The sequence below is a fragment of the Gracilinanus agilis genome, chromosome 3, assembly GCF_016433145.1.
Source record: "Gracilinanus agilis isolate LMUSP501 chromosome 3, AgileGrace, whole genome shotgun sequence".
Taxonomy (NCBI): Eukaryota; Metazoa; Chordata; class Mammalia; order Didelphimorphia; family Didelphidae; genus Gracilinanus; species Gracilinanus agilis.
In genome coordinates, this window is record NC_058132.1 from 640,060,968 (window position 1) to 640,087,801 (window position 26,834).

The 26,834-nt window shown below is 58.4% G+C and overlaps 2 protein-coding genes across 3 annotated transcripts in view; one reads left to right on the forward strand and one right to left on the reverse strand.

The window, feature by feature from the left end:
• Positions 1-9,882, forward strand: part of ANKFY1 (ankyrin repeat and FYVE domain containing 1) — a 41,083-nt gene extending 31,201 nt beyond the window's left edge. The window contains exons 13-23 of the mRNA XM_044669490.1: positions 229-397; positions 580-698; positions 951-1,107; positions 1,616-1,816; positions 2,071-2,247; positions 3,043-3,190; positions 3,324-3,414; positions 4,080-4,204; positions 4,326-4,472; positions 4,610-4,700; positions 7,495-9,882. Of these exons, the coding sequence (XP_044525425.1) occupies positions 229-397; positions 580-698; positions 951-1,107; positions 1,616-1,816; positions 2,071-2,247; positions 3,043-3,190; positions 3,324-3,414; positions 4,080-4,204; positions 4,326-4,472; positions 4,610-4,700; positions 7,495-7,627 (1,558 nt within the window). The 3' untranslated portion in view covers positions 7,628-9,882. The remainder of the gene's footprint in view (positions 1-228; positions 398-579; positions 699-950; positions 1,108-1,615; positions 1,817-2,070; positions 2,248-3,042; positions 3,191-3,323; positions 3,415-4,079; positions 4,205-4,325; positions 4,473-4,609; positions 4,701-7,494) is intronic.
• A 5,517-nt stretch (positions 9,883-15,399) lies between these two features.
• Positions 15,400-26,671, reverse strand: LOC123242789 (neuferricin). Of its 2 annotated transcripts, none has more exons than XM_044670865.1 (4): positions 26,392-26,671; positions 24,706-24,846; positions 17,541-17,727; positions 15,400-16,144 (listed from the first exon to the last, which is right to left on the reverse strand). In XM_044670865.1, the coding sequence occupies exons 1-4, from the start codon at positions 26,669-26,671 to the stop codon at positions 15,931-15,933; spliced, it is 822 nt and encodes a 273-aa protein (XP_044526800.1). In that variant the 3' UTR covers positions 15,400-15,930. The 2 variants fall into 2 exon arrangements, with proteins under 2 accessions (XP_044526800.1, XP_044526801.1); XM_044670866.1 differs by lacking the exon at positions 26,392-26,671 and adding an exon at positions 25,405-25,546.
• Between the last annotated feature and the right edge of the window lie 163 nt (positions 26,672-26,834).

The window sequence follows — 26,834 nt, forward strand, 5'->3', positions numbered from 1 at the left end:
CCCATCGCCTCCTGCTCCCGCCCCGGAGGCCGGCTGTGACGCCGCCTTCTCCCCGAGGCCTTCCTTGGGGTCTCCGCTCAGAGGGAGCCTCCCTGGTGGGCCTCGGCTCCAGGCTGCCCGCCATCGTTTGGGAATCGGGCCGTGGGCGAGGCCCGGCCTTCCTCATTGGGGCCCCCGGGCAGCCCCGGCAGAGCCCGAGCGCTCACCCGGCTCTCCCGGCTCTCCTAGGACGCAGGACGGAGAGACGGCCCTGCAGCTGGCCATCCGGAGCCAGCTGCCCCTGGTGGTAGATGCCATCTGCACCCGCGGGGCCGACATGTCGGTGCCCGACGACCGAGGGAACCCGCCGCTGTGGCTCGCCCTGGAGAGCCACCTCGAGGACATCGCCTCGACCCTGGTGAGAGCACCTCCGCCCTGCCCCCGTCTGTGCCCATGCCCATGCCCGGGGGGAGGGGAGATCCTAGCCCCGCCCCCAAAGGCCTCAGGGTGGGCATGACAGCGAGGGGCGGCCAGCGCGGGAGGCCGGGGGCCGGGCCGTGGCTGCCAGGCTGGGAGCTCAGGGCTGGGCCGTCCCTCCAGGTGCGGCACGGCTGCGATGCCACGTGCTGGGGCCCCGGGCCGGGCGGCTGCCTCCAGACCCTCCTGCACCGAGCCATCGACGAGAACAACGAGGCCGTGGCCTGCTTCCTCATCCGCAGGTAGGAGTCCGGCCGGGACTCAGCCCTCCTGTGCCCACTTGTGGGCGAGGCCCGTGTCCGCCACCTCCTCTGGGGGGGCCGTCGGGGCGGCCGTGGCCTCCTTTGTCCCCCTCCCTCGGCCAGGGTGGACGTGGATGCCCCGTTGGGGCGAGCATCGGTGGGCGCCCTCTTCCCCTCCCTCGTCTCGGGTCAGCCTCGGCCCGGAGGCCCTCCCCACGTCGGGCCGGTCTGAGCTGGTGCCCTTCCGCACAGCGGCTGTGACGTGAACAGTCCGAGGCAGCCCGGCGCCAACGGAGAAGGGGACGAGGAGGCCCGCGATGGCCAGACCCCGCTGCACCTGGCCGCCTCGTGGGGGCTGGAGGAGACCGTCCAGTGCCTTCTGGAGTTCGGGGCCAACGTCACCTCGCAGGTATGGAGGGCGCCGCGCAGCCGCTGCCCCCCGGCCTCCCGAGCCTGGCCGCCCCTGGCTGGCCGGCAGCGGCCCTCCCAAGGCTCCCGTCCGCCGCCGCGTCCATTCTTCCTTGGCACGTCGAGGCCGCCGATTCCTGGCTCTCTCGGGGGCCTGGGAATGGGGCGAACCGAGGCCCAGAGGCTGCGACTCGCCTGCCCGGCCTGAGGCTTTTCAGGAGGCGGTCAGTGTCTGTGTGCCTGGCCTCAGGGTGCCCTCTAGGACACGGCGGGCGGGAGGCCGGAGCCTCACTGTCCAGGCTGAGCCCCGTAAGGCCGCGCCCGGCTCTCAGAGAAGAGAGACTTTGGGTTCGGGGGTTCCAAGGTTTGCATTTTCCTTGGAAGCGTCACTGAGGGCAGCCAGGAGGCTCAGGGCATCGCGAGGCACGAGGTCCCGGGCTCAAATCTGCTCTCGGTGACCCCCGTGCCGCGGCGGCCGTCTGAGATAAAGGCCGAGTTCCCCCATGTAGGACGCAGAGGGCCGGACGCCGATCCACGTGGCCATCAGCAGCCAGCAGGGGGTCATCATCACGCTGCTCATCTCGCACCCCGACATCCGCCTCAACGTCCGCGACCGCCAGGGCCTGACGCCGTTCGCCTGCGCCATGACCTACAAGAACAACAAGGCGGCCGAGGCCATCCTGAAGCGGGAGCCGGGCGCCGCCGAGCAGGTGGGTGCGGGCAGTGCCCGGGAGAGCCTCCGGGGGCACACGAGGGTCTGGGTTGTGTGGCTGCTGCACGTGTTTGCACGTGTGCGTGTCGGGGCTCCTGGGCGGCCTCCGTCCCCGCGTCCGGCGGTCAGCGAATGGCTGAGCCAGATGCCCGCGCCACCCTTGGCAGCCCTGGCTGTGGTCCCCCTCGGGCTGGACCCGTGTGCGTCTGACCGCCCCCTTCACGCCCTCTGGGCACATGCTCTGTGTCGCAGGTGGACAACAAGGGCCGGAATTTCCTCCACGTGGCGGTCCAGAACTCGGACATCGAGAGCGTCCTGTTCCTCATCAGCGTCCAGGCAAACGTGAACTCCCGGGTCCAGGACGCCTCGAAGCTGACGCCGCTGCACTTGGCCGTCCAGGCCGGGTCTGAGATCATCGTGCGCAATCTGGTACGGGCACGGCCCGCTGGGCACTCGCTCTGGGCAGGGGGAGAGGGGAGAGTGGCAACTATGGCGCTGTCCAGCTGGGGGCCACATGCTGTGCCAAGCTCTTTGCCAGTCTAGGAGGCAGTTTTCCTTTTTATCCTGATGTCACAGCCAAGGAAACTGAGGCAGAGGTTTGGTGACTATCCCAGGGTCACACTGGTGGTAAGGGTTGGGGGCTGGATTTGAATCTGGGGCCTCCTTCCCAGGGGAGGTGGGGTACCTCCATCTAAGCAGGGGGCCAGGACTCTGGGCTGCAGAGGGGAGGACCAGTGATGCGGGGCCTTGGTGCCCGGGCCCTACGAGGTGGGAGGACAGTAGGGACGCCGTCCAGGCCGTGCTGCCCCCCTGGTGTGAGTCCTGGGGCTGGCGTTTTGAGCAGCTGGACCAGGTCCAGCTTGGGAAAGCTCCAGGGGATCCTTTGCTCCGGCTGGGTGTCCCCCTGCCAGGTTGAGATGGTCCCCAGACCTGGCAGCTGTCCTGGCCTAGAGGCCCAGAATGTGCCCACAATCTCGAAGGGAGCCGAACCCCCTCAGAAGAGCTGCCAGGCTGGGGAGCCCCAGGGTGCCCCCAGACCCATGAAGCCAATTTTATTGGGACAGAAGGCTTCGTAGCCAGGGCAGCAGCGAGCACTGGGTGCCATCGACGTGGTTCCAGGGAGTCCTGGCTAGGGTGGGCAGCTCCCCCTGGCCCTGCCCTGCTTCTCACCCCAGGCTAGGCCTGCGAGCCAGGGAAGGTGCTCACGGCCGACTCCGGCGGCAGCTTCTTGCAGGTGCCAAGGTGAACGAGCTGACCAAGCACCGCCAGACCGCCCTGCACCTGGCTGCCCAGCAAGACCTGCCCACCATCTGCTCCGTCCTCCTGGAGAACGGGGTTGACTTCACCGCCGTGGATGAGAACGGGAATAACGGTAAGGCGGTGCGGTGCGGCCCGGGGAGACCCCCTCGTCCCCGAGTCGAGGCTCCTGGGCAGGAGGTGGTGCCCGGGGGGCCTCCGGGGCGTGACCAGCTAAAGGCTCGGCCTCGGCGCGCCTTTCTTTGCAGCGCTCCACCTTGCGGTCATGCATGGCCGCCTGAGCACCATCCGGGCCCTCCTGACCGAGAGCAGCGTGGACGCGGAGGCCTTCAACCTGAGGTGAGCGGGGCACATCAGGCGGGGAATGGGAAGGGGCCAAGGAGGGTCAGCAGCCTGGCAGCCCCCAGGCCCAATGCCAGACATCTCTGACCCTCTCGCTTGCCCAACGGGCCGTGGCCACTGAGCCCATCCCCCCTTCTCCTGCCTCCCCCACCTTCCCCCCGAGAGTAGTTGTCGCTGGCCCAGGTGCATTTCTGCGTCTCCCCCCCGAGGGGTTCCCTTCTCTGCTCCCCAACCTTCCCGCTACTCCCGGGCCTTGTCTGGCCTCCTGGCACAGGCTGCATTTTCCTCTGTCTTCAGTGCACATGAGGAGCTGGGGCTCTGGCCATTTTCTCTGGCTGTGCCCCTTGCCCGGTGTGCCCTCCCTCCTCCCACAGGCTCCTGCCGTTCTCGGAGACTGCCTCCCTCTCACACACATTAGAATGGCAGCCACTGGAGGGGAGGGATGGCGTCTGGCTGGCCTGGGGTCCCAGCAGTGACCGAGCCCCAAGGCCCCCCCTCCCCTGACCTCCTGGAGGAAGGTGCCCGGGCCCGCCTGCCTCGGCAGCCCTTCCCTCTGGCAGTGGGGCTGGCACAAGACGTGGGGCAGCCCCAGGCACTGAGGGGCTCTGGTTGTGCCTCGGGCAGACCTTGCGGATGCCTCCCTTCTCCCCCCTGTCTTTCAGGGGCCAATCCCCGATGCACATCCTGGGCCATTATGGCAAGGAGAATGCGGCCGCCATCTTTGAGCTCTTCCTGGAGTGCATGCCCGAGTACCCCCTGGACAAGCCCGACATCGAGGGGAACACAGGTGAGGGCACCCCAGGAACTGGCGGGAGGGGACGGTCCGGGCCCACCTCTGAGTCAGGGAAGGGCCAGCCTGGGGTCGTTGTGCCGAGGCGACTGCCCACCATGCCCTCTCCCCGTGGCAGTGCTGCTCCTGGCCTACATGAAGGGCAATGCCAACCTGTGCCGCGCCATCGTCCGTGCAGGGGCCCGCCTGGGTTCCCACAACAACCAGGGAGTCAACATCTTCAATTACCAGGTGGCCACGAAGCAGCTGCTCTTCAGACTCCTGGGTGAGTAGGGGCCCCGGCCAGGTCCCTCCCCAGCAGCACCTCTGGCCCCCACCGGGCTCCCCTGGGTCCATGGGGGGGTGCAGTGCCTCTGGGAGCCAGAGGTCACCGGGGGCCGCCTGGCCGTGTCCCCTCTGCAGACATGCTGTCCAAGGAGCCTCCGTGGTGTGACGGCTCCAACTGCTACGAGTGCACAGCCAAGTTTGGGGTCACCACACGGAAGCATCACTGGTGAGGCTATGACGTCCCCCCTGGGTCTGGGTCTGGGTCACTCCCTGGCTTCGGGGCCGTGGCAGCAAGGTCCGAAGCTGGCCCGGGGGTGGGAGCTAAGCAAGAGGCAGAGCTCGGAGCCGACTTGGCCAGAGCCCAGAAGCCTGGCACCAAAGCCACAGGACTTCATGGGGGCAGAGGGCCGAGGGAGGGTCTGGAGCTGTTTGGGGAAGCCTGGCCTGGGGCTCTCTGGGGTCGAGGGGAAAGAGGAGACGGGGAAATGGGGGGCGGCTTCTGAAGGAGAGAACTCCAGAGAAAGGGCGGCTCCCACACGCCGCCGTCCCCTACTCAGTAGCCTCCAGGCTCTGGCGGGTTTTCAGATCCCTTCATGACCCGGCCCTTCCCCATGCACAGAATGCCTTTCCTGGTTCCTTTGAGTCTTGACTGAAATCCACAGGGCCCAGGTTACACCGGGCCCCGCCCTCCCCCCTTCCCTGGGCTAATTGTTCCTGTTTCCCCCATGTTTGTCTGACTAGACTGGGAGCTCCTGGATGCAGTGGTGGGGGTTGGGCACTGAGCAGTCAGATCTGAGATTTAGGAAATCACTGGAGGCTGAGGGGAGGCTGCTGGAAGGCGGAGAGCCTGGGGCAGGCCGACCTCTGCCCCTGCTGCAGTGATTGTAGTAGTCTAGGTATGTGGTAATGGGGGCTTGCTCCAGGGTGGGGGCGGAGGAGAGAAGCAGCCTGTCTGAGAGCTGGCAGCACAGGTGAAATCGACAGGGGCAGGACCTGGGCAGAGGTGAAATTGACATTGTGCAGATGAAATTGACAGGCTTTGACCACGGATGGGGGATGGGGGATGAAGATCAGGAGAAGAGACCGAGAAGGGAAATGGGGTAGAGGTAGAGCCAGGAGAGAGGGCCACCCCCTAAACCTGGGGCCAACAGGGCCGTCCCGTGTCCACGCTGCACAGAGGTCAAGACCGGTGGACTTTTGACCCTTTGGAGAGAGCCGTTTAGGCAGTCCTCTCAAGGAATGTAGAGGGAGAGACTAGTGGAGAGGGCCGAATCAGGAGAGGCTCCTCTGAGGCTGGGGAAGACATCCCTCACTGGGGGAGGAGGGGGGGGGCTGGGAAATGGCCGCCCACTTTGACAGGCTCTGTGGATTCTTCTGCATCCGCTCCCAGAAGCCCTCCAGGCCCTTTGGTCATTCTTAGCACCCGATGGGACTCCATTCTCCTTCACAGCCTCCCGTTTGGCGCCCACTTGGATGCTGCTCCCAATCTCTCCCCTTTCTTGGGTCTCGTGAGGTGGCTCTGGGGGCATCGCTTGGCTTTCCCGCAGCCCCTCGGCCAGCTGGTTTCAGGTGGACGCTTGTGCTTGCTTTACCTCACCCTTCTCTGATCGTTAGTTCGGGGGATCCTTTTTTCCTCCGACTTGGGTTCCCCTGGATTCCTCCTTAGAAAGCTGCCAGACTCAGATCTCCACACCTTTGAATTCTTTCCGGGTGTATCTTGGAGAGCAAACCCATTTCAGAGACATTCGTGGCCACGTTTTCCCCCCATTTACTTGCTTCCCTCCTCAGTGAAGATTGCCTGTTCGCCTCTTTCTCCCTTCGGCCGAGGCAGGAGAGGAGAGGCCACCCCTTCCTGCTCCCTTCCAGCACACCACAATGGCGTGGCCTTTATCTTCATTCGCTTTACCCGCTCCGGGGTGGCGTGGCCTTGACCTTGGCGTGCCTGCCTCTTAGCTTCTGGACAGCTCCAAGGTCTGTGGCCTGGACCAAGTCATGGCCCAGTCACAGACGCCCTTTCTCCGTCTTGTCCACACGTGGCCAAAGGCCAAGCTAGGGACCACGGGCAGCGGGAGGCCTCGGCTGCTCTCCCGGAAGCCACTGTCCCTGCTTCCCGGCCAGGCCTGAGAGACAGCCAGATGAGAAAGCCGAGAGTGCGACGTCCAGCCGTGATAGCTATAGTGAGAGGCAGAATCGGAACCCAGAGCTTGGGGTTTTCACGAGCCAGCCCTTGCATGATAAGGTCCCGGGGTCTCCTTTCACTCAGTGGCTCTGCCCGGGGACCCTCCCTTTCTGCGGGGCTGTTCAGAGACTAGAGTGGCCCATCGCACCTTTGGGATGCTTAGAAAAGAGCAGGGGAGGCCCTCGGAGTCCTCTGCTTCTCTGTGCTCCCCTCTTGGTTCAGGCTCCTTCGACCCGCTGGGAATCGGGTCCTCCGGCAATCCCCCCCCCCCCCCAGGGCCCCTCTCCTGCCTCGGAGGACCCGCGTGCACTCCGCTTCCCGGGGCTCTGCCTAGTGGGCCACAGCTGGGGTCCGAGGAGCAGGAGCCTCGGTCTCCCCCTGAAGACAGGTCGCAGAACACTGTCTCGGCGGCTCCTCTGCTCTCCCCGATGCCCCCGGCCGCCTTTGCCTTTCCTGGACTGAGCCTCCCAAGGGCAAGGTCTGTCTGCCTGCCTTTCTGGGGCTCCTCGGCCGGTGGCACCTTGGGCGGGCCTCCAGCTCCGACCCCTGGTCTGCGTGAGAAAGGGCATCCCGGAGGGCCCTGAGGCTGCTGGGCTCCCCGGGGCCTCGGAGCCTCCGAGGTCGGGGGGGGGGCGAGAGTTTGAGGAAGAGACCTCTCCCCACGGGATTCTGGGGGACGTCCTGCAGCGTCCAGTGCGAGCGAGCGATGGCCTTGCGAGTTGTCAAGGGCAGGCCGACCGCTCGGCTTTCCCACAGGTTCGGTCTGAGACGTGGCGCCGCCCATCTCGGGGCTCCTCGGCCGGCCCGCCCTCACCCCGTGTCCTCTCTCTCTCCCCTACAGTCGGCACTGCGGACGCCTCCTCTGCCACAAGTGCTCCACGAAGGAGATCCCCATCATCAAGTTTGACTTGAACAAGCCCGTGCGGGTGTGCAACATCTGCTTCGACGTTCTGACCTTGGGGGGCGTCTCCTAGGCGGCCGGCTGTGCCGGCCCGGTCCTCCTCGGCCCCAGCAGCCGCCCAGCGTGCCAGCCCCGCAGCCAGGGACAGGGAGGGCAGTGGCGAGGGCACCTGCCCCCCTCCCACGACCCACCGAAAACAATTCAGGACCCTCTAGCGATTTACTCCATTCCCGATGATTTGTGTGATTGCCGTTGTATCAGGCTGGGATCCATCCAGAGCGCCAGGAGAGCCTGGGGCTGGGGAGGGGGGCTCGGCCGTGGGCGCTGCCCGCTGGGGAGCCCTTCTCGGCGCTCCATCCCAGGGCTAGCGGGCACTTTGGAAACAGGGTTCAGAGAGGAGGATCGTGGGGAAAAAAGTGGCCTTAACAACAAAGCTTTACAAGCAGGTGTCCCTGCGCCCCCACGCGGTGCCCGGCAGCACCAGGTTGGGGCACAGGGGTGCTCTGGGCCCTTCCCAGAGGTGTCCCTGCCATGCGGGCAGCCGCCTACCTCGGGGACATCGAGAGGGAGCAGCAGCTTCGAGCCGGAGGCACCAGGGCTGGCTTCGGGCCAAGCCCACGCACACACCCACACCGTGGCCAGGCGGGTAAGAGCCGTGACGTAGCCCACGTGGGGATCCTTTCGGGAACGTGATCGCTTCCTTCGTGCGGCTCGGACACCCGAGAAGAGACGAGCTGGAACTCGGGAGGCCGCCCGCTGTCCTCGCCGAGGCCCTCCCGGTCTTTGCCTGTCCGTGCCGTCCCTGGAGGCCGGGGCACCCTCGTGGACGAGGAGCGGCATCGAGGAAGAGGCCGCCTCCGTGCTCAGCCTTCTCCTTGGCCTCCCTCGTGCTCCCCAGCGCTCGACGTGCGGCCGGGCCTCAGCTGGCAGCGCGCACACACGCACGTCTGCACGAGGCGCCGAGGACGAGGGGGCTCTTCGTGCCCCATCACACGCGGCCATCATGTTGGAGCAAGAGCGGGACGTGCTTCGGCGGCCAGAAGACGAGGCGTGTGTCCAGGACCACGTTTCTCCCGAGCTGCACATTCCGCGTGGGATTGGCTGGCGATGAGGCTGCCCCACCCCAGCCTTGCCGGGGGCCCCCTCGAGGCGCCCGGCCAGCTTCGGCCTCGGCACGGCCCTCTCCCGGAGAGCTGCCCCAGGAGCTGCATTAGGAGACGTGGAATTCCCGACTCGGAATCATGAGTGATGTTGTGGCTGGTGCTCGTCCCCTGGCCCGGCGGCCCTGCGGCCCGGCCTCCCCCCGCCGGCACCTGCTCCCGCTTTCTGCATCGCTGATCACACTAAGCCTAATCATGGGTTCAAATGTGCTGGGAACACGCACGCGGGTTTGCGTGTCGGCACGGACGCTTCCCCTTCCCTTGAGCCGAGCCGGGGCCCCTCCTCCACCGCCCACAGGTGTGCTTGGGGAAGCAGCTCAGGGTGGCATCCCCCATGGTGCCCGCCCTGCCCCCACACCTGTGGGCATCTGGGATCAGGAGTACAGGCGGGCCGCTTCAGAGCCCGGGGGGCCACGGACCCTCCAGCTGTGGATCCTAAAGCGGGAGCAGGCATTGTGGCAGGGGGGGTCCCCGAGGAGGGCGCCCTCTGCCAGGGGTGCTTCTCTAGTTGCCCAGGATCTCCTCGCCTAACCCCCAACCCCTCTGCTCCCCCCACCCGGGATCCCGGCTGTTAGCCGCCCACCCGTGCCGCTTCCCCGAATCCCTTCAGCCCCTCTTGTTTTCCCCAAGCACAAGCCCTGCCCGGTCCGGTCACAGGTCCTCCCTCTGAGGCCGGCCTCTGTCCTGATCTCGGACGACTGCACCCCGCACAGGGGGAAGGGACGGCCTGTGAGCCCCAGGGCGCCCTGGGCCGAGCTCCTCAGGCCGGGGGCAGCCCCTAAGCACAAAAGCCCTTCGAGGGGACGGTGGGGGCCGGGGGGCTTTTGGGACCTCGCCTCCCCCTCGTGCCAGCGTCTGGAAAGGGCCGCTACCATTGTAGATGCCTTAACGACTCCACAGATTCAGACGTGTCCGGCCTCCTCTCCACGTGGCATAGATGGTACCCGAGCCCAGCCCCCGCTGGGCACTTCGGTCAGGCCACAGAGTGGTGGGCCGAGCCCCCTCCCTGCCTCCTTTTCAAAGGTCCCTGCAGGGCTGGGCTCCCAGCGTGGGGGAGGGGGCACGTGGCCGCCATGTCCGTGGAGTCTGTGGAATAGAATGTATTTTTCCAAATGGATATTTGCATTAACTGTAATGATTCCTTGTAATAAAACTAGAATGGTGTCAAGTGCGTACAGTAACGAGAAGCCCTTTGGTCATGGCGCATGTGAGCAGCTGGGCCGGGAGCCGGGGCCAGGGGTGCTGCCTGGAACTCGGCCCTTCCCTTCCCCCTCAGAAAAGCCTCGGCAAGATTGGCCACGTCAGTCAGGGCTCTCGGGGGACCCTCGGCCTCTGCTGACAGCCCCCCCTTCCGTTCCCCCCCCCCCGGGGCTGCTTCTGCGGCTCCTCCTCTTCCCGGCCCAGGAGACTTGGGGCCGGATAGGAGTCCCGCCGGGCCTCCTGCCTTTGTCTTCTCGACCCCGCACTCGCCACCTGTTCAGTCAGCACCGGCCCAACGGTTCTTTGCAGGTTGCCCAGCGAGCTCAAGCACGGAGTGCGGGATGTCAGGGTCGGGAGGTGGCATGTTGGCTTGGAGCCCCCTTCCAGCACGCCAGGCACTTTGCCCAGCTCCTCTGTGCCTTGGTTTCCCTTTGTAGAACTGGGGTGACAGGATTGCCCCCTTTCTGGCCCACAAGTGATACTGGGTGTCCCGGTGAAGCTGCTGGATTCATCTGGGACTCGACAGAGACCCTCTGGGCCGAGCTCCCCATTTGGTGGGGCGTCATCATCTAAGTGGCGTTGCAATTCGATCTCCGCTTCCCCTGGCCAGCCTCCTAGATCTGGCCTCCCTGACGGCCTCAGGCCCCCTGGCCAGCCCTGGATGCCCCCTTGCTCATTCTCAGCTCCCTGGTGGCGGCGGAGGCCCAGGAATCCTCCTTCCTTCCTTTGGGCTTCATGCTGTTCAGATCTATTCCCAACCAGAATCCCGCTTGCTGTTGGCATCGACAGGTGCCCCCCCCCCCAGTACAGCCTCCTTTCCTCAGTGACTTGGGTGCCTGTTGGCCAGTTTTTCTGCTCAGATCTCCCCGTTTTGCCCTCCCTTCTCTGCTGAGCTCCAGGCTTGGACCAGCTGCCCCTTAGACGGGTCCAGATGGATGGCAGACTTGGCCCGTCCTCGTCTCCCCCCTTAAACCCTTTTCCTTCCAAATTCCCTTATTTGCCGAGGGCAGCCCCCCCCCAAATGGTGGTTAAGGTCTGACAACTTTGACCTCCACATTCTCTCATGTCCCCTCCAGCAGCCTACATGAGACCCTCCATGTCTGGGCATTTAGCCCGGCTGACCGGAAGGCTTGGAAGGTTCCCCACCAGCTCCAGCTCCAGCTTCCTCCAAGCCCTGAAACCTCCCAGCCTTCTGGGAAGCCTTTTCCAGGCCTTTGTTTCTGCGCCTTCCCGGCTCTATGCTGTCCACAGCGTGTTTGCCCAGATTGGCTCGAGAGTCAGAGCTCCTTGGGGGCAGGGAACTTCTTTGGTTTTCCTGCCCTCCCCAGGGATAAGCACCGTGACTGGCACATAGGAGCTGCACACCCAGTCCATGCTTGCCCGCTACCTGGAAACGTGTGTTCAGCCTCATCGTGAAGCCCAGAGCAATCCAGTTAGAACGTGTCTGAGGCTGGACTTGAATTTAGGTCTTTCTGTGGTCGAGGCTAGGGTGCTCGCCCCCCCCCCCCACCTAGCTCCATCGGAGAAAAGATGATTTGTTTCGGACTTGCCGAGATGTGGGTGCTGGAGAAACATCCCGAGAGATCCTACAAACCTTTAGAAATGTGGAGCAGAGAACTGAATCTGTAGCCACCAAGGCCTCGTTTGGTGACCTGGTCAGCCCCCACGGGCTTACTTGGCATCTCTTGGCAGATTAGCTCGTCCCCCCACAGGACTGTATGTCTCTTTTTATTTTTTTTTATTTAGAATATTTTCCATCGTTACACGATTCATGATTCTTCCCCCTCCTGGAGCTGATAAGCAGTTCTGCTGGTTATCCGTGTATTCTTGTTCAAAACCTATTTCCATGTTATTCATATTTGCTGTTGAACAATTCTTTAACACCAAAACTCCAACCACATCCCCATCGAACCAAGTGATTGATCCCAACTTTTTCTTCTGTGTTTCTACTTCCACGGTTCTTTCTCTCGATGTGGATAGCATTCAAATCCCTCTGGATTGTCCTGGGTCCTTGCATTGCTGCTAGTAGTGAAGTCAATTACATTTGATCATGTTACAATGTATCAGTCTCTGTGTACAATGTTCTGCTCCTTTCGTTCTGCACCCATTCCTTGTTCCAGTTCACGTGGAATTCCTCCAGTTCATCATTCCTTTTAGCATAATAGTATTCCATCCCCATCAGATCCTACAGTTCATTCAACCACTCCCCAATCAATGGGACTCTTTCTTTTTAAATCCAACTTGATTTATTCAAGCCCCACATTGTCTTCCTTTCACCTTCTTCCCCCTGCCTCATAGTAGAGAAAGCAAGAAAAAGGAAAACTATCACAGATGCATACAGCTGAGCCCTAGCTGGCTCCAAATGTCAGTCTGCACGGTGTATCTTCCCTCTGTGGAGGAAGAAGGAGAGGATAATGTTTTATCTCGAGCCCTCCTGAATTTTGGTTGGCCGTGAGCCTTTCAGGGCCGTCCCTACAAGATGATTATTGCAGAAATTGTGCTCCTGGTTCTGCTCAGTTCACCCGAGGCTTCTCGGGTTTTTCTGATGGCCCAATAGTGTTCCATCACAATCACAGACCCCAACGCATTCAGCTCTCTCCCAATAGATGGGTATCCCCTCAATGACCAATTCTTGGCCGTGGCCACCACAGAGTTGCTGTTGGCATTTCTGTAACCAGGGGACTTTTTCTTGGATCTTTTTTTGGGTAGTTGTCTACGCTGCATCGGGAGTGGCATTGCTGGGATAAAGGGTATACAGTGTTCAGTAGGTTTTGGGGGGAATTTCAAATTGCTCTCTAGAATGACTTGAGCAGTTCACAGTACCCCCAAGAGTATATTCAGCAGACCCTCCAGCACTTGGCATTTTCCTCTGCCAGTGTGATGGTGTGAGGTAGTACTCATTACCTTTCCCTTTAAACTTCTCTACCTCCATCAAGGTTCCCAGCATCCTCCTGGGCTCTCAAGGTTGGAATCTCAGCATCATCCTCAGCTCCTCACTCGCACACATCCCACATATCCAAGCACTTTCCAATTCTTGTTTCTGCCCCTTTTCTCCTCTGCCCCTGCCTCCTCCCTGACATAGATCCTCATCCCCTCATGCCTGGACTATTGGGGAGGGGGTCTCCTCACCCCAGGTCTCTCCCTACCCCCCAGCCACCAAAGTGATTTCCCAAAGCTCAGGTCTGACCATGTCCCCCCTCCACTCCCACTCTATTCCAGGGGCTTCCCATGGACAATGAGCTCCTGGTTTGGCCTTCAATGCCTTCCACAACCTGACCCTCAACCCCTTCTCTTCTTCAGTTCACATCTCTCTTTGCCGTGGACTGGATCTGGATCCCACCCTGTTATTGCCCCCTCCATCTCTTTGCAATGGCAGCTTCCGGGAATGCCACCCCTCCTCCTCATCATCTCTGGTCTGGGGCTTATTTGGAGATTGCGCAGCCCCATAGAACATAAGCTCCTCGAGGTTTTAAATGCCTCCCCCAGTGGTGCCTGGCATGTATGCCAGGTTAAGACCAATGTTGGCTTCTTGATTGGTAGAGATTTAGGGGACGAGGAATCACTGTGAACCCAGGTGAAAGCCCTGCCCCCCCCCCCATCATCACCCCTGGCTTCTCCCATTTCCCTCTTTCTGCTGATCCTTTGGAGGCAACTAGTTGGCTCCAGGGATGGAGCACCAAGCTTAGAGTTAGGAGGACTTGAGTTCAAATCTGACCTCAGACACTTCTGAGCCAAGTGATCCTGGGCAAGTCACTCAATGCTGTTTGCCTTAGTTTCCTCATCTGTAAAACAGCCTGGAGAAGGAAACGGCCAAGCACGCCAATATCTTTGCCAAGAAAACCTCAAATGAAGTCCTGAAGAGTCTATTGAACAGCCCCCACGTCTAGCCTCCGGTGTCCCTCAGGGCGGTCCTTCCCTTGGGGACCTCGCTAGCTCCCATCTCCAAGGGCCTCTCCCGGCTCAGACTGGATGTTTTTCTGCCATCGTGGAGGGCCCCCATCCAGGAGCCCTCCTGCCCCAAGGCCAAGACCGCGGTCCAGTCTCCCTCGCAGCATTTCTCAGAGCGAGCCCGTAGCTATTTACTGATTCTCAGGCTTGGCTGTGCCAAGTGCCGAGACCCACAGGCAAAAGCAAGAGTCTCATGCGGGCAGCCGGGCACAGATCGGCCTGGCCAAGGGCAGCAGACAGCCAAGGCTCCTCCTCAGGCTCCTTTGGGGGGGGGGGCGGCTGGGCCCTGGACGTTGGCCTCTCGGCCCCCAAACCCACTTTCCAGCTTCCTTCCTGGTGGGTTTCCCCCAAAGACGGAACTCCTCGAGGGCAGGGCCTGCCCTTCTTTTTCCTCGCCTGTATCCCCAGTGACTAGAAGTGCCCAACCCTGGCTGGATGTTGGGGAGCCATTCATGGGGTGCCCAGGGGATTCTCCTCAGCTGCTTCCTTCATCTGCCCTCCACTTGATGGTTCCTCCTCTTCTTTCCAGCTGCCTTGAATGACCTTCAGCCACTCCATCGCTGGGCCAGCCTCAGGAGCCCCAGCCATTGGGCACCCCCTGCCTTCACTCTGGTTGGCCAAGCGGAGCTTCCCACCTCCGCGGTGCAGGGACCCTGAATGACCACAGCCAGGGGCTCTTTCAAACTCTTCCATCTCATAATCACTCCTGGGCATTGGTTCCAAGGCAGAAGAGCAGTGAGGGCTGGGCAATGGGGCTTAGCTGGCTCGTCTGGGGTCACACAGCTATTAGTGTCTGAGGCTGGATTTGAACCCAGGACCTCCCATCTCTGGGTCTGGCCTTCCATTCACTGAGCCACCCAGCTGCCCCCTCCAGCAATCTTTCCTTAGCCTCAGACACTGGATCCCCTTGTCCTCCCTGTCCAGGGTCTGCCCTAGTCTGTCTCCTAAATCTAGCCCTGACCTCTTTCTGTTTTCCAGGCTCACTTTTCCCCCTTCCCCTGCTCTCCTCTGAGCCTGCCACATCTCAGGGCAGACCCTCATATCCTCACACCTGGACTGTGGCAGGGGTCTGCCACCCCCGACTCCAGGGGCCTCCCATTCCCTTCAGAATCCCATGTGTGGCCTTTCACCCTTTCCCAGCCTCCCCTGCCCCCAGGGCTGCCCCCCATGTCTTCCCCGGGGCACCGGCACACTGCTGCTCCATCAGACGGGGGCTTTGGGGGCCATGACAAGCCAAAGTGCCTTGGCAGGATGCTCGGCTGGCAGACAGGGTCCCGGCATGCCTGTGCCCAGGCCTTTCTTGGGGGCAGGCTGGACAAGGTTGGTGCCCGGGGCCTTAAGCCAGTGGAAGCCTTTGTTTTCCTCAAAACATTTCCAGGGTTTTGGCCATCTTGCCTGCGGGTCACTGCTGGGTCTGGGGATGGTTGGACGCCGCCTCCCTGAATGAGCTCCCCCCACTGTCGTGTCCCCCCAAGGCGGGCACCCAGGGAGCTCTGTGTAAAATGGTGGCCCTTCCCCACTGGTCAAACGAAGTGACTGCCAAGTGAGCCACCAGGCTTTATTTCTTCTGGCCCTTCCCTTCCGCCTCAGGATCAATCCCAAGAAGGGAGAGCGGTGAGGGTCAGGCACTGGGGGAGGGGGGGTGGCAAGTGACTCACCCAGGGTCACCCCGCAAGGAAGTGTCAGAGCCACACTTGAACCCAGGACCTCCCATCCCTGGCCTGGCTCTCCATCCACTGGGCTGCCCAACGGCTGTGCTCATTTGGTCTTGATTAAGCCTCCTCAGTGCTCAGCTCAGCGGCTTTCACTGCTGAAGCTATGACTCGAGGATGGGGGCCCCACAGGCTTTGGCCCTGCTCAGTCCCTCCAGATTCCTCCCCCCCCTCCCCCTTGGCCAAAGGTGGAAGCCTGGAGCCTGGGCACTGCTCCTGGCTGATTTCTCTGGAGGCTCCAGAGGCCTTGATCAGGGTTGCTCTCCAGGGGCTTCTCCCTCCCTCTGCTCAGGCGTCTCCTCCCAGAAGCCCTCGGGAAGGAGGGTGAGGGGCCCTTCTCAGCCCCAGCCCTGGCCTCAGCCTCTCATGGTGCAGCTGCTGGCCAGTGGTGGGCAGCCCGGGTACTCCTGCAGACTCGGGTTGTCCAGATCCCCGCGGTCGCTGTGGCTGGCAGCCCCCACCTGGCCCGTGGGGGGCCCCCTGGTCCTCACACACACGCACCGCGGTTGCTTCTCGCCTGGCTGGTAGAGCTTCCTGGGCACCCCCGTCCAGTCCCTGGGCACGCCTCCGCTGAGGATGGAAGAGCACGCAGTCAGCCCAGGGAGGCACGAGGTGCCAGGAGGCGCCCGCTTGCCTTTCAGGGTCCAACCAGAAAGGCCCACTGAGCGTCCAAAGGGTGCGGGGCCAGGGACAAGGAACGTGGGGTCTGGGGTCTGGGTTCAAATCCCACCCTGGCCACTCAATGCCAGCCGGGATTCTCGGGCTCCTGTGCTCAAAGTCTGCAGGTATGACGGGGGAACCCTGGGAGCTGCCAGCCCCTGAGAGAAAAGGCAGGGAGGCCCAGGCCAGAGGCTGGCAGTGGGGCTGAAGCACAGAGGAGTCCACAGGGGCTGAGGACAAGGGGCAGGGATTCAGACAGAGACAGAGAGAAGGAGAGGGAGAATCAGAGACACAGAGAGGCAGGAGAGAGACAGTCTGGGATTTGGCCAAAATAGAGGAACCACTAAGGGAACGTCTAAGACCAAAGCTGTTACCCGGGACGTGAGGGGGCAGCAGGGGCAGTCAACCACTCATGAATCGCTCATCCTAAGAGAAATGAAGCCCCAACAACCCTAAGGTTTCACTTCACACCAGGCAAAGATGACAAAGGATGGGAGAGTTAATGCTGGGGGTGGAAGACAAGCATGCAGGTGCATTGTTGGTGGAGCTGTGAATCAGCAAAGCCATTTGGAAAGTGGTTTGGTGTGATGCAAATAAAAAGGTGAAGCTGTTCAGATCCTTTGATGTAGAGATCTCCCCACCAGGCAGAAGCCCCAAGGGCACCGGGCTCCCCATCCACCAAGATCTTTAAAATGGCAGCCCTAGGCTATTCCTTGCACCCAGAACATCATCTTCCACTATCCACTTTCAACCGGGAACAGTGGGATCTTGGAGGAAAACTCTGGAGCCAGAGCTTGGGTTCTAATCCTGCCTCTGCCATGTACTATCATCTCACCTGCCTGGGCCTCACCTTCCACCTCCATCAAAAGATCGGAAATGCTGCTGGTCAAACGGGTACCTCAAGGGCACCTCAGTGCAGAGTGCCAGGTCTAAATTCAAGAAGTCCCAAGTTCAAATCCAGCCTCAGACACTTATTGGTTGTATGAATCTGGGCAAGTCACGCTACCTATCTGCCTCAGTTTCCTCATCTGCAAAGTGGGGACAATTACAGCATCCACCTCCCAGTGAAGATCGGAGGGGTTAACAGTGATAAAGCCCAGCACAGTGCATGGCACACACGCCGGCTACTACTCCCATTCTTAATTGGAGGAGGGGGATGTGCCCTTATCGAGCCTGTGCTAAGCCTGGGGGGACATCTCAGCTCTAGAACCCTCAGTGGGGCCTGACTTCTTGGGACATCCCCAAAGAGGAGCGGAGCAGCCGCTCTGGGACGCAGGGAGGGTCCCCGGACTTCATGCCCATTCACCTCTGCCTGGAGCACCAGAACCGGCCCGGGCTGCCCGAGCTCCACTCGGAGTTACATGCCGGGAACTGCCGTCTCCGCTGCTTTTCCTCGTCCCTGGCCGCGACTCCCTGGGCCATGGTGGCCTCGGCCAGGACGAGGGCAGGTGTGGGCTCCCCGTCCTCCGCGTAGAACCTCCCAATCAGCTTCCCTGGGGGGACAGAAGAGCAGGGGGAGGGGGGACTGCTCCCCGCCACCCCCACATCCCGGCCCCCCTTCGCCTCCATCCCAGGGGATCCTCCCCTCCCGACGGCGGAGCTCCTTGGGGCTGCCTCGGGCTGAACGGCACTCAGGTGGCCCTGAAGCAGATGAAGGACTCGGAGAGTCGGAGCGCCACCAGCCACAGACGGCCTGGCTTTGGGGAAATAAAGGCAGCCAGCCTCCCCGTGAGCCCCGGCGGAACCCTGACGGCACCACACGTTTGACGTCCCCGGGCCAGTGGGGCTCCTGCTCTGCGTGGGCTCAGAGCAGAGACACTTCCAAAGCAGGGGAGTCCTCGTCCTCCGGGAAGCTGGCTGGGAGGCGAGGACCACCAAAGGAGGCCACGATTGGCCCCCACAGGCCCAGGCCTGTGTCTGTCTGTCTGTCTGTCTGGGGAATGTCTCTTCTCTGGGAAAATGCCCAAGGAGCCCCCTGCACCCTGGACGGCGGGGCCCTGGTCCTTGCTGCTTACTCGGTGGAGCTAGAGCAGACTATCGGGCTCGGAGGCTCTGCCGGCCCGAGCCGGGTCTCGCCTCCGGACCTTGCCCTGCCTTCTGAGGCCGGCCTCATCCTGGCACATTGTCACCAACCCGAGCCCCAGGCCCGGTGAGACCACAGTCCGGGGATGGTGGCTGATGCGGGTGGGGAGCTTTAACCACGAGGATCACGGTGGCCCCTCAGAAGAAGGAGCAGCTCCCGGGCCTGGGGGCCTCTGGGCACCCCAGCGTGGGCTTGGTCTGGACCCAGAAAGAAGGGGAAGACTTTGACAAGTGGAGAGAATGGGGACACTCGTGCCAGGCAGGAGACCGAGAAGAGGGAAGGGAGGCTTAGGAGGGGGCTCACGGGGAGCGGAGGCTGACGAACCCCCACATTTGATGGGCAGTGAAGTCACTGAGGTGCGGAGGTGGCAGCTGTCCGTCCCGGGGCATTTAGGGACACCCTCTTGGCAGCTGAGTCAGAGAGCAAATGGAAGGAGGCCGGAGGCAGGGAGGTCAGCAGGAAGGCTGGGGGCAGTCCAGGAAAAGGGAAAGAACCCGTCTTCCTTTTTTCAGAACTTGTCTCTCTCCTCTATAGAAGGAAGGGAGAGCTCTCGGGTCCAAAGGAAGGGTGGGGAAGAGGCTGGACACCAGGCCAGGGGAAGGCTGGCTGAAGGAGAATACTTGAGGCAATGGGACAGTTCTCCCCAAGAAGGAGAAGGGCTGCCCAATGGAAAAAGAGCCAACTAGCAGGGCCCGGCCAGCACTAGTGTGGACCAGCCACTGTGCCAAGCCCTGGAGATTCCCAAAGAGGCAAAGCTCAGGCCCTGCCCTCAAGGAGCTCTCCGGCTGGTGCAAGCGCACAGACCGAGCCAGGCACGGAGGCAGGAGGGTTGGGGAAGTCTTCGTCAGAGCAGAGGAGGGCCAGGACCAAGAGAGACAGAGGAGCATCAAGAGATGGCAGGAAATGGAGGCCCCCCCAGAGCCCTTTGGAGCTGGTCCTGGAGGGGATCGAGAGCCCCTGGGGCTTGTGCAGTGGGGTGGGCGGCCACGGTGGGACCTGCGCTTTAGGACATCATTGTAGTGGCTGAAGGGATTGGAGCAGGGAGAGGCCTGAGGCAGGCAGATGCCCCACAGCTACAGCTAATGGCTGGAGTGTCAACAGAAGGGGCAGCTGCATGAAGTCAGGAAGACCCAAGTTCAAATCCAGCCTCAGGCACTTACTACCTGGGCAAGTCACTTCCCCTGTTTGCCTTGACCGCAGTGTTGTTGCCAAGAAAACCCCACAGATGGTATTGACATGCCGTCCGTGGGGTCACTCCCTCCCCGGAGGCTAAAGCTCCCGCTTCTTCCGAATGTGGGTCTGATTCTGAGCAGGTGCTGGGCCACCCTTGGGTCTCCGGCCACCTCTGGATCACAAGAATGGGCATGAAATCCTCCCGAGCAGGGCAGTGACCTCTGGCACCTGGGCTGGACACGAGAGGGAAGGGGCATCAGCTACAGTCTGCAGGACGTGGGCTTTGCTCTCTCTGCTGGGGGCCTTCTCATGGTCCTGCGAGTGCGTGCTGCTGCCAGGTCTTCCTTGGCGTGTCCACACAGACTGGGCATACCAGGACCTGCCCACGGTTCTTAAGACTTATCTGAGGGAATTCCACTCGGCACACACATATTAGACACCAAGTGTGTACAGGATACCATGCGAGGTACTGGGCATAAACCAGGTCCCTGCCCACGAGGGCTCAATGTTCCAGTGGAGGAGTGAGGAGTTTTCTTTTATGGTTTTTTGAAATATGGTTCTGGGGCTTTTTTTTTTTTTAGTTCTGGCTCTTGGGGTGCCTGATGATCCTAAACTCTCTTCTCCATCTCTTTCCTGGTCCTTGTTTTGAATATGTCCGACACCTTCTATTTTTCTAGCTTTGACTTAGTCTTGATATTTTCATCATCTCAGAGTTATCCGGTTTTTTTAGCATTATTTTGTTATCCTTTACTTTCTGTCTTAGTAACAATTCTAAAGACAGAAAAGCCAGGGGCCAGGCAAATGGGGTTAAGTGACTTGCCTACAGACACACAGCTGGAAAGTATCTGAGGCCAGATTTGAACCCAGGACCTCCCAACTACTCCAGGTCCGGTGCTCGTCCATCGAGTCACTTCGTCGCCCTTACTCATTAGCTTCTATTTGGCCAACTAATTTTCAGAAACTTTTCCTTGGACAAAATTTTGTCCAAGCTGCTAATCTCCTTTCATTTCTTTCTTCGTCCCCCATCGTTCCTCAAGCTCTCTCCTTTGGAATTTAAAGTAAAGAGTTTGAGCCATTTAAACTCTGGCTTCGTCTCTTCTGGAATTCTGATTAGACTCTTTTTTTTCTTTGAGGCTTCGCTTGTAGACGGGTTCAAGTCCTCCTTTTCTCTTGGCTTTGTGTCTCAAGCATCCTGTCACCTTCAGAGCTTGCTAAGGGGAGCGGCTGCTTCTGGCTGCTCATTTTCACAACCTTCTCCATGCCTTTGGCCTTTATGTGACGCTCTCCCCACTTTGGGGGGGGGATGTCTCAGCTGCCCTCCCCTCTTTCCTCTTCAGGGCTCCTGTTGACGTCTTAGGTTAAGGGGCAGAGCCAAGATGGCAGCATAGTAGCAGGGAACTCCTGAAACTGCCCCGAGTATCCCTCCAAACTGATCTTTAAAAAGCAAAAAGGGGGGGCAGCTGGGTAGCTCAGTGGAGTGAGAGTCAGGCCTATAGACAGGAGGTCCTGGGTTCAAACCCGGCCTCAGCCACTTCCCAGCTGTGTGACCCTGGGCAAGTCACTTGACCTCCATTGCCCACCCTGACCACTCTTCCACCTATGAGACAATACACCGAAGTACAAGGGTTAAAAAAAAAAACAAAACAAAACAAAACAAAACAAAAAAGGCAAAAAGGACAGAAGTCCAAGCAGCATGAGTGAGGAGCTCTCCCACTAAACACAACTTGAAAGCTGGGCAGTGAGAGGGGATTTCCATGTTATAAGGGGGCAAAACTGCAAAGAAAAGTGCAGGCCCACCAGCCTCTGCCACCTACCACACCAGATGCAGAGCGAAGACCTGGGCAACCTGGGGATTCTAGGATGTGGGCTGCACTAACTAAAAAGCACCACAGACCTATCCCTGGAGGCTCTAGGACGTGGCAGTGAGATTCAAAGCTCAATAGCACTGGACTCACTCAGGGATCTAGGACAGTGGCAGCAGCAGCAGCAGGAACAGTGAAGAGAGCCTCTGGGAAAATCACCACCACCACCAAAAAAAAAAAAAATGCAGACCTACCCCTGAAAATCCCAGGCCCTGGAGATGAGGATCAGAGCTCCAGAGCACTGGTCTCCCTCAGGGCTCTGACAGGGCAGTGAAGAGAGTCCCAAGGCAAAACCTTGCAAGGCAGAAGCTAAGATAGAAATGATCCGCAACTTGCAGAACTCCCAGTCCTTAAGTGGGAAAGTGAATAAACAGCAGCAAAGAAAGCTCTAGACCCTGGAAATTTCCATGGAGTAAAAGAGCAAAAAACAGAAGCATCAGGAGAGGGTGAGAAACAAGCAAAGACCTGCAAACTCTCAAAAAAAAAAAAAAAAAAGGAAATGTAGCAAGCTCTGGAGAACTCAAAAAAGAGTTCAAGAATCGAGGAAGACAGATGAAGGAAAATGGGAAGAAAAGTGGGAAAAAGAAATGAAAGTAATGCAAAAAGAAAATAACAGCTTAAAAGGCACAATTTGGTCAAATGGAAAGAGACACAGAAATCAAATGGAGTAATAAGCAGATTAAAAAAAAAATCTCACTTGCTATAGAAACTGCAACCTCATTAAACCAACAAAACCAACGATCGCCTAGTCTGGAAGATTGCTCTCCAACAGAGGCCACGACGCGTGCTGGCAAAAGCCAACAAACTCCAGGCCTACGTCAAATCTTGAACATCAGATGGCCCGAAAAGATCTCCAATACCAGACTCTGGGAAAGAACAATTCAGTATCCCATCAGTCAGGATGCTATGAAAAAAAATATGGAACCCACCAGGGAGGAGAAAAATCGGAAGGCCAAAACAGACCTGGCAAGGATATGCCCAGTTGGTGGAAGTTGCCCAGAACAGAGTCTGTTGGCGTGAGATGTCCAGTTGGGGGAAGTTGCCCAGAACAGAGTCCGTTGGCATGAGATGGTTGCAGCCCTATGCTCCTCTGGGAGTCAATAGGAATAATAATAATAATAATAATAATAATAATAATAATCAGATTAAAAACCAGAACTGACCTATTGTAAGAATAGGCGAAAAAGTCCAATGATGAAAAGAGTGCCATGAAAAGTAGAATAGACCAAATGGAAAAAGAGAATCAAAAGATCATGGATGAAAATCAGTCTTTAAAGACTAGAATTGGACAAGTAAAAGCTAATGATTTCACAAGACATCAAGAAACAATAAAACAAAATCAAAAGAAGAAAAAATAGAAGAAAACGTGAAATTTCTCATTGAAAAAACTACTGATCTGGAAAATAAATCCAGGAGAGATTATTTGACTACCTGAAAGTCACGACCAAAAAAGAAAATCCCAGACATCATATTACAAGAATTTATCCAAGAAAACTGCCCTGATATTCTAGAATATGAGGGCAAAATAGAGATTGGAGGAATTCACAGATCACTTCCTGCAATCAATTTCCAAATGACAACTCCCAGAAATGTTATAGCCAAGTTCAAGAGCATTCAGGTCAAGGAGAAAATACTGCAAGCAGCCAGAAAGAAACAATTCAGATAACATGGAGCCCCAGTCAGGATTACACAGGATCTGGCAGCTTCCACACTGAAGGACTTCAAGGCTTGAAATATGATATTCTGGAAGGCAAGAGAACTGGGTCTACAACCAAGAATCACCTACCCATCAAAACTGACTAAATACTTTTCAGGGGAAAGTATATTTAATAAAATAGAAGCTTTCCAAGCATTCCTGAAGAAAGGATCAGAATTAAACAGAAAATTTGATGTCCAAATACAAAATAAGAACCATAAAAAAGGTAAATAAGAGAAAAAATGTAAGGTCTTCAGTAAGTTCAAATTGCTTATATTGTTATATGGAAACGTGATATCTGTAACTCTTAAAATTTGTCCAGGATCTCAGGGACACCTGTGAGCTTTAGGTATTTTCACAGCACTGTGATCCAAGACAGACCACTGCCCTCCTGGCCTGAGCTTCAGGCTATGTGATACTCCTATTGGCTTGCCCTGTTTGCAAGTTGTAGGTGACTGCTCCTGGAAAGCTCCACAGGTTTGGAGGGACAGAACTACAGGCTCCCTGTTGGTCTGGGATTCCTGCCCTGGTTTTCTGTCTGCAGCCTTCAGCCTTTAGGCAGAGCTGAGACTCTTGGCTACTACTGGCTTCTGACCCTGCTCTTCCCCAATATGTAGCTCCAGACTCAAAATCTCTGCTAAACCTGGATCCGGGACCAAGACTGGCTGATGAAGGACTGTGCTGCTCAGGTGCCTATACCTGTTCTCTGTTCAGGGTCACAGACACAGCCCACTTTTGGCACTTTGTGCTGGAAGTCTCCGTGAGGCACTTTCCGAGCTAGCCTCCATCCCTAGTGGCTACAGACTCCTCTGTCTCTCTGGACTGATCTGGCCTGCAGAAAAGGGCTCAGGGACATTCTTTCTTGGATTTTCTCTCTAGCTGTGAGCTAGTGTGGGTTCCAACTCTTTAGAGGGGCCAGGGAGAACTCGTTTGTTGTTCCTGTTACAACATCATTGTGGTTCTGTGGTGTTCACAGAAGCATTTCTTAGAGACAGAGAAAGTCATCCCCCTAATGGGGCTCTGCCCACTTTCCTTAATACAACTCATCATCTTCTCTCATCTCTGGCCAATCCCATGATTTTTGTTCTGCTCTGGCAGGCAGCCATTCCTTATTATCAGGCTGCGTACCCTCTGTTAGTACATGATATCTTGCCCAGAGAACTCTCAGTTTACCCTTTTGTCAAATATCACTCAACACCCCTAAATCATGCAACTTCCTAAAAGGGGGAGGGCTATGCCCAGGCCAGCATTTTGAATGTGGGGCGTTTAATCAATGACCAAGCAGCGTACCTCATGCCTTCCAGCTGGAAAATGTTTTGAGGAGGCACACAAAGGTGTCCAAATACAAAAAAAGAGGAAATGGTTTACCCTACAGATTTCTATTTAGAAGAAGCCAGTCATCTCATGCGAACCTATAACAAACACCCCTAAGGGTCCAATCACCCCCATCCATCTTTCAGGATAGCTTTCTTTTGCTGGCATCAAAGGGTTAAAGGGCTGGAGTAATTTTTCTGTTTTTTGTGACCTTTTAGAAGCTGGAGAATGGCGTGGTGTAGGCAAAGAGGGCTCCTTCAATTTTCTCCCTCCTTAAGAAGCTCCCTGCCAGGGCTAAGAGACATGGCGGGAAGAGAACAATGGTATCCATGCATGCCCTTACCTATGAAGGGGTAGTTCTTCTCGTAGAACAGGAGCCAGTCCCGCAGGACCAGCATCTCCCGAGGGGACAAGTCAGACACGTCATCGCTCAGCCCCTCCTCTGAGAAGTCGCCTGTCACAAATGCTCGAGAGGCGTCTCGACCTGCAGGAAGGGAGGGCAGACATCTGGTTATGTGGGATGGGGGTGGGCATCTGGGCATGCCACAGGCAGCTGTAGTGGGGAAGACTGCCGTGCAGGTTATACAGGGTAGTGGGTGCAAAACCCGGGGCCTCACAAGCCTTGACATAGTAACGGGTTTCTCTCTTGCTCAGAAACTGACCATCGAACTTTATCATAAAAAATGAGTATTGATAGTCATGGGACCCTGGGCACTTGGTCACACACCCCCCCATTGCCTAGCCCTGACCACTCTTCTGCCTTAGAACCAATACACAGCACTGATTCTAAGATAGGAAGGAAGGGTTAAAAAATATCATTGATTGAATATCATTATTCCACATGCCTGGAAGGAGCCCTAAGTATCAGAGGAGCCACGTGTGGATATTCAGAAGGATCTTAGCAGGTGAAGTAACGCATGGTCTGTGGCACCTGCCATTGAGGTCACTGCGGCCTATGGGCCGCACAGGGACAGCCCTTCATTATCTGTGACTAAGAAGATCCTGAAGCAATCCAGAATGCTGAGAGGGCGATCAAGGTAACCTGGGGAGTGGGCTGTCTGCAGGGCATCCTCCTGGCTGATCTGAGAGGAGATGAGGTGGCTCTTCCAGGGAATCTGGGCCAACCTGTCACTGTCCAACACATCCAACACTGTAGGGTTAACAGTGAAAGCAGCTTTCTTGGATCAAATAACTTGGTTTTCTCAATCACCCCCTTGTAGGCGAATTTCATTAAATCCAGATTTATCAGCGGTTCTTCCTTCTGAGAGGGGGTTGGGTAAAAATGATTTCTTCTCTTTTTCCAATATGTATTGCCACTGTTTGGAATAATGAAATCTTGACCATTTTTCTTTAAAAGATTGTAAAGGCTTAAGTGTTGGGTTTCTGCAGAGGGCTTCCTAGGCCAGGCAGCACATTGCATTGCATTCTCCAAAGCCAGGGTTGCTGTGTGCCATTCGGGGAAGGGCATTGGGATGTCTCGCTCTGGCTTTGTTCATTTTTTGGCTCTCCATGAAGACGTGGCAGGGGATGTGGCTTCAGCGGTTCTTACTGGGAGCTTCTCGGAGGAGAATGCTGCTGTTAAGCACGGGAATGGGGAGCAGCCTCTCCCTTTGGTGGTTGTTTCGCCTTCTTCTCCAGAACCTTCAGGTCTGAAACGACTGCATCCTGCGTGGCTGCCTTTGTTTGTTTGTAAAAAACAAATTGGAAAAGACCCAGGGAGGGCCAGGGGCCCCGGCATCACCCAGCTTCTACAAAGTGGGCTCCGGAGGCTGCTTCCGAGGACAGTTTCCTTGTCTGCAAAATGCAAGGGTCAAGAGCATGCTGGGATAGAAGGTCTGGATTTCTGGGCTAATTCGTGCTAACGGAGGCCCGAGAGGCACAGAGGAAGGTCACCTGGCTAGAGGCCGTACTGGGCCTGGACCCTCAGATGATCCCCATCTCCAACCTTGGGGCACACAGCAGGCCCCTAATGGCGGTTTGAACCTGTTACCGCTCCACCTTGGAGCGCAATGTCCGGGGAAGCACGCACCTGCCAGGCTGCTATAGGCGCGGCCCCGCGCGTAGTGGGCCCTCCCGGTGGCCACGTCGAACACGCGGCCCAACAACGCCACGTAGAGGCCAGGCTCAGCATCGCCGCCGCGATAGCGGGCCAGCTCGGCGGCGCGGAGCAGCCGGGGACCCGCCGCCGCCCCTCGGCGGCCAAATTGCCAGGATACAGCTGCTGCCGCCACGGCCACGGCCACGGCCAGGGCCAGGCCCAGCCGCGGCCGCACGCAGCAGTCCTCACTGGCCATACTCCTCCTCCCCATCGGCGCCTGCGCCAGTGCCCGTCCGCCGCCCTTCACAAAGATGGCGGCCACCGGTCCTCAGTCCTGCGCTCGGCCTGCCTCTACCAAGATGGCAGCTGGGGAGATGTTCTTGTGCGTCACGGAGGAGGAATCCCTTCTTCCGGCCTGAGGGGGCGGAGGCGGG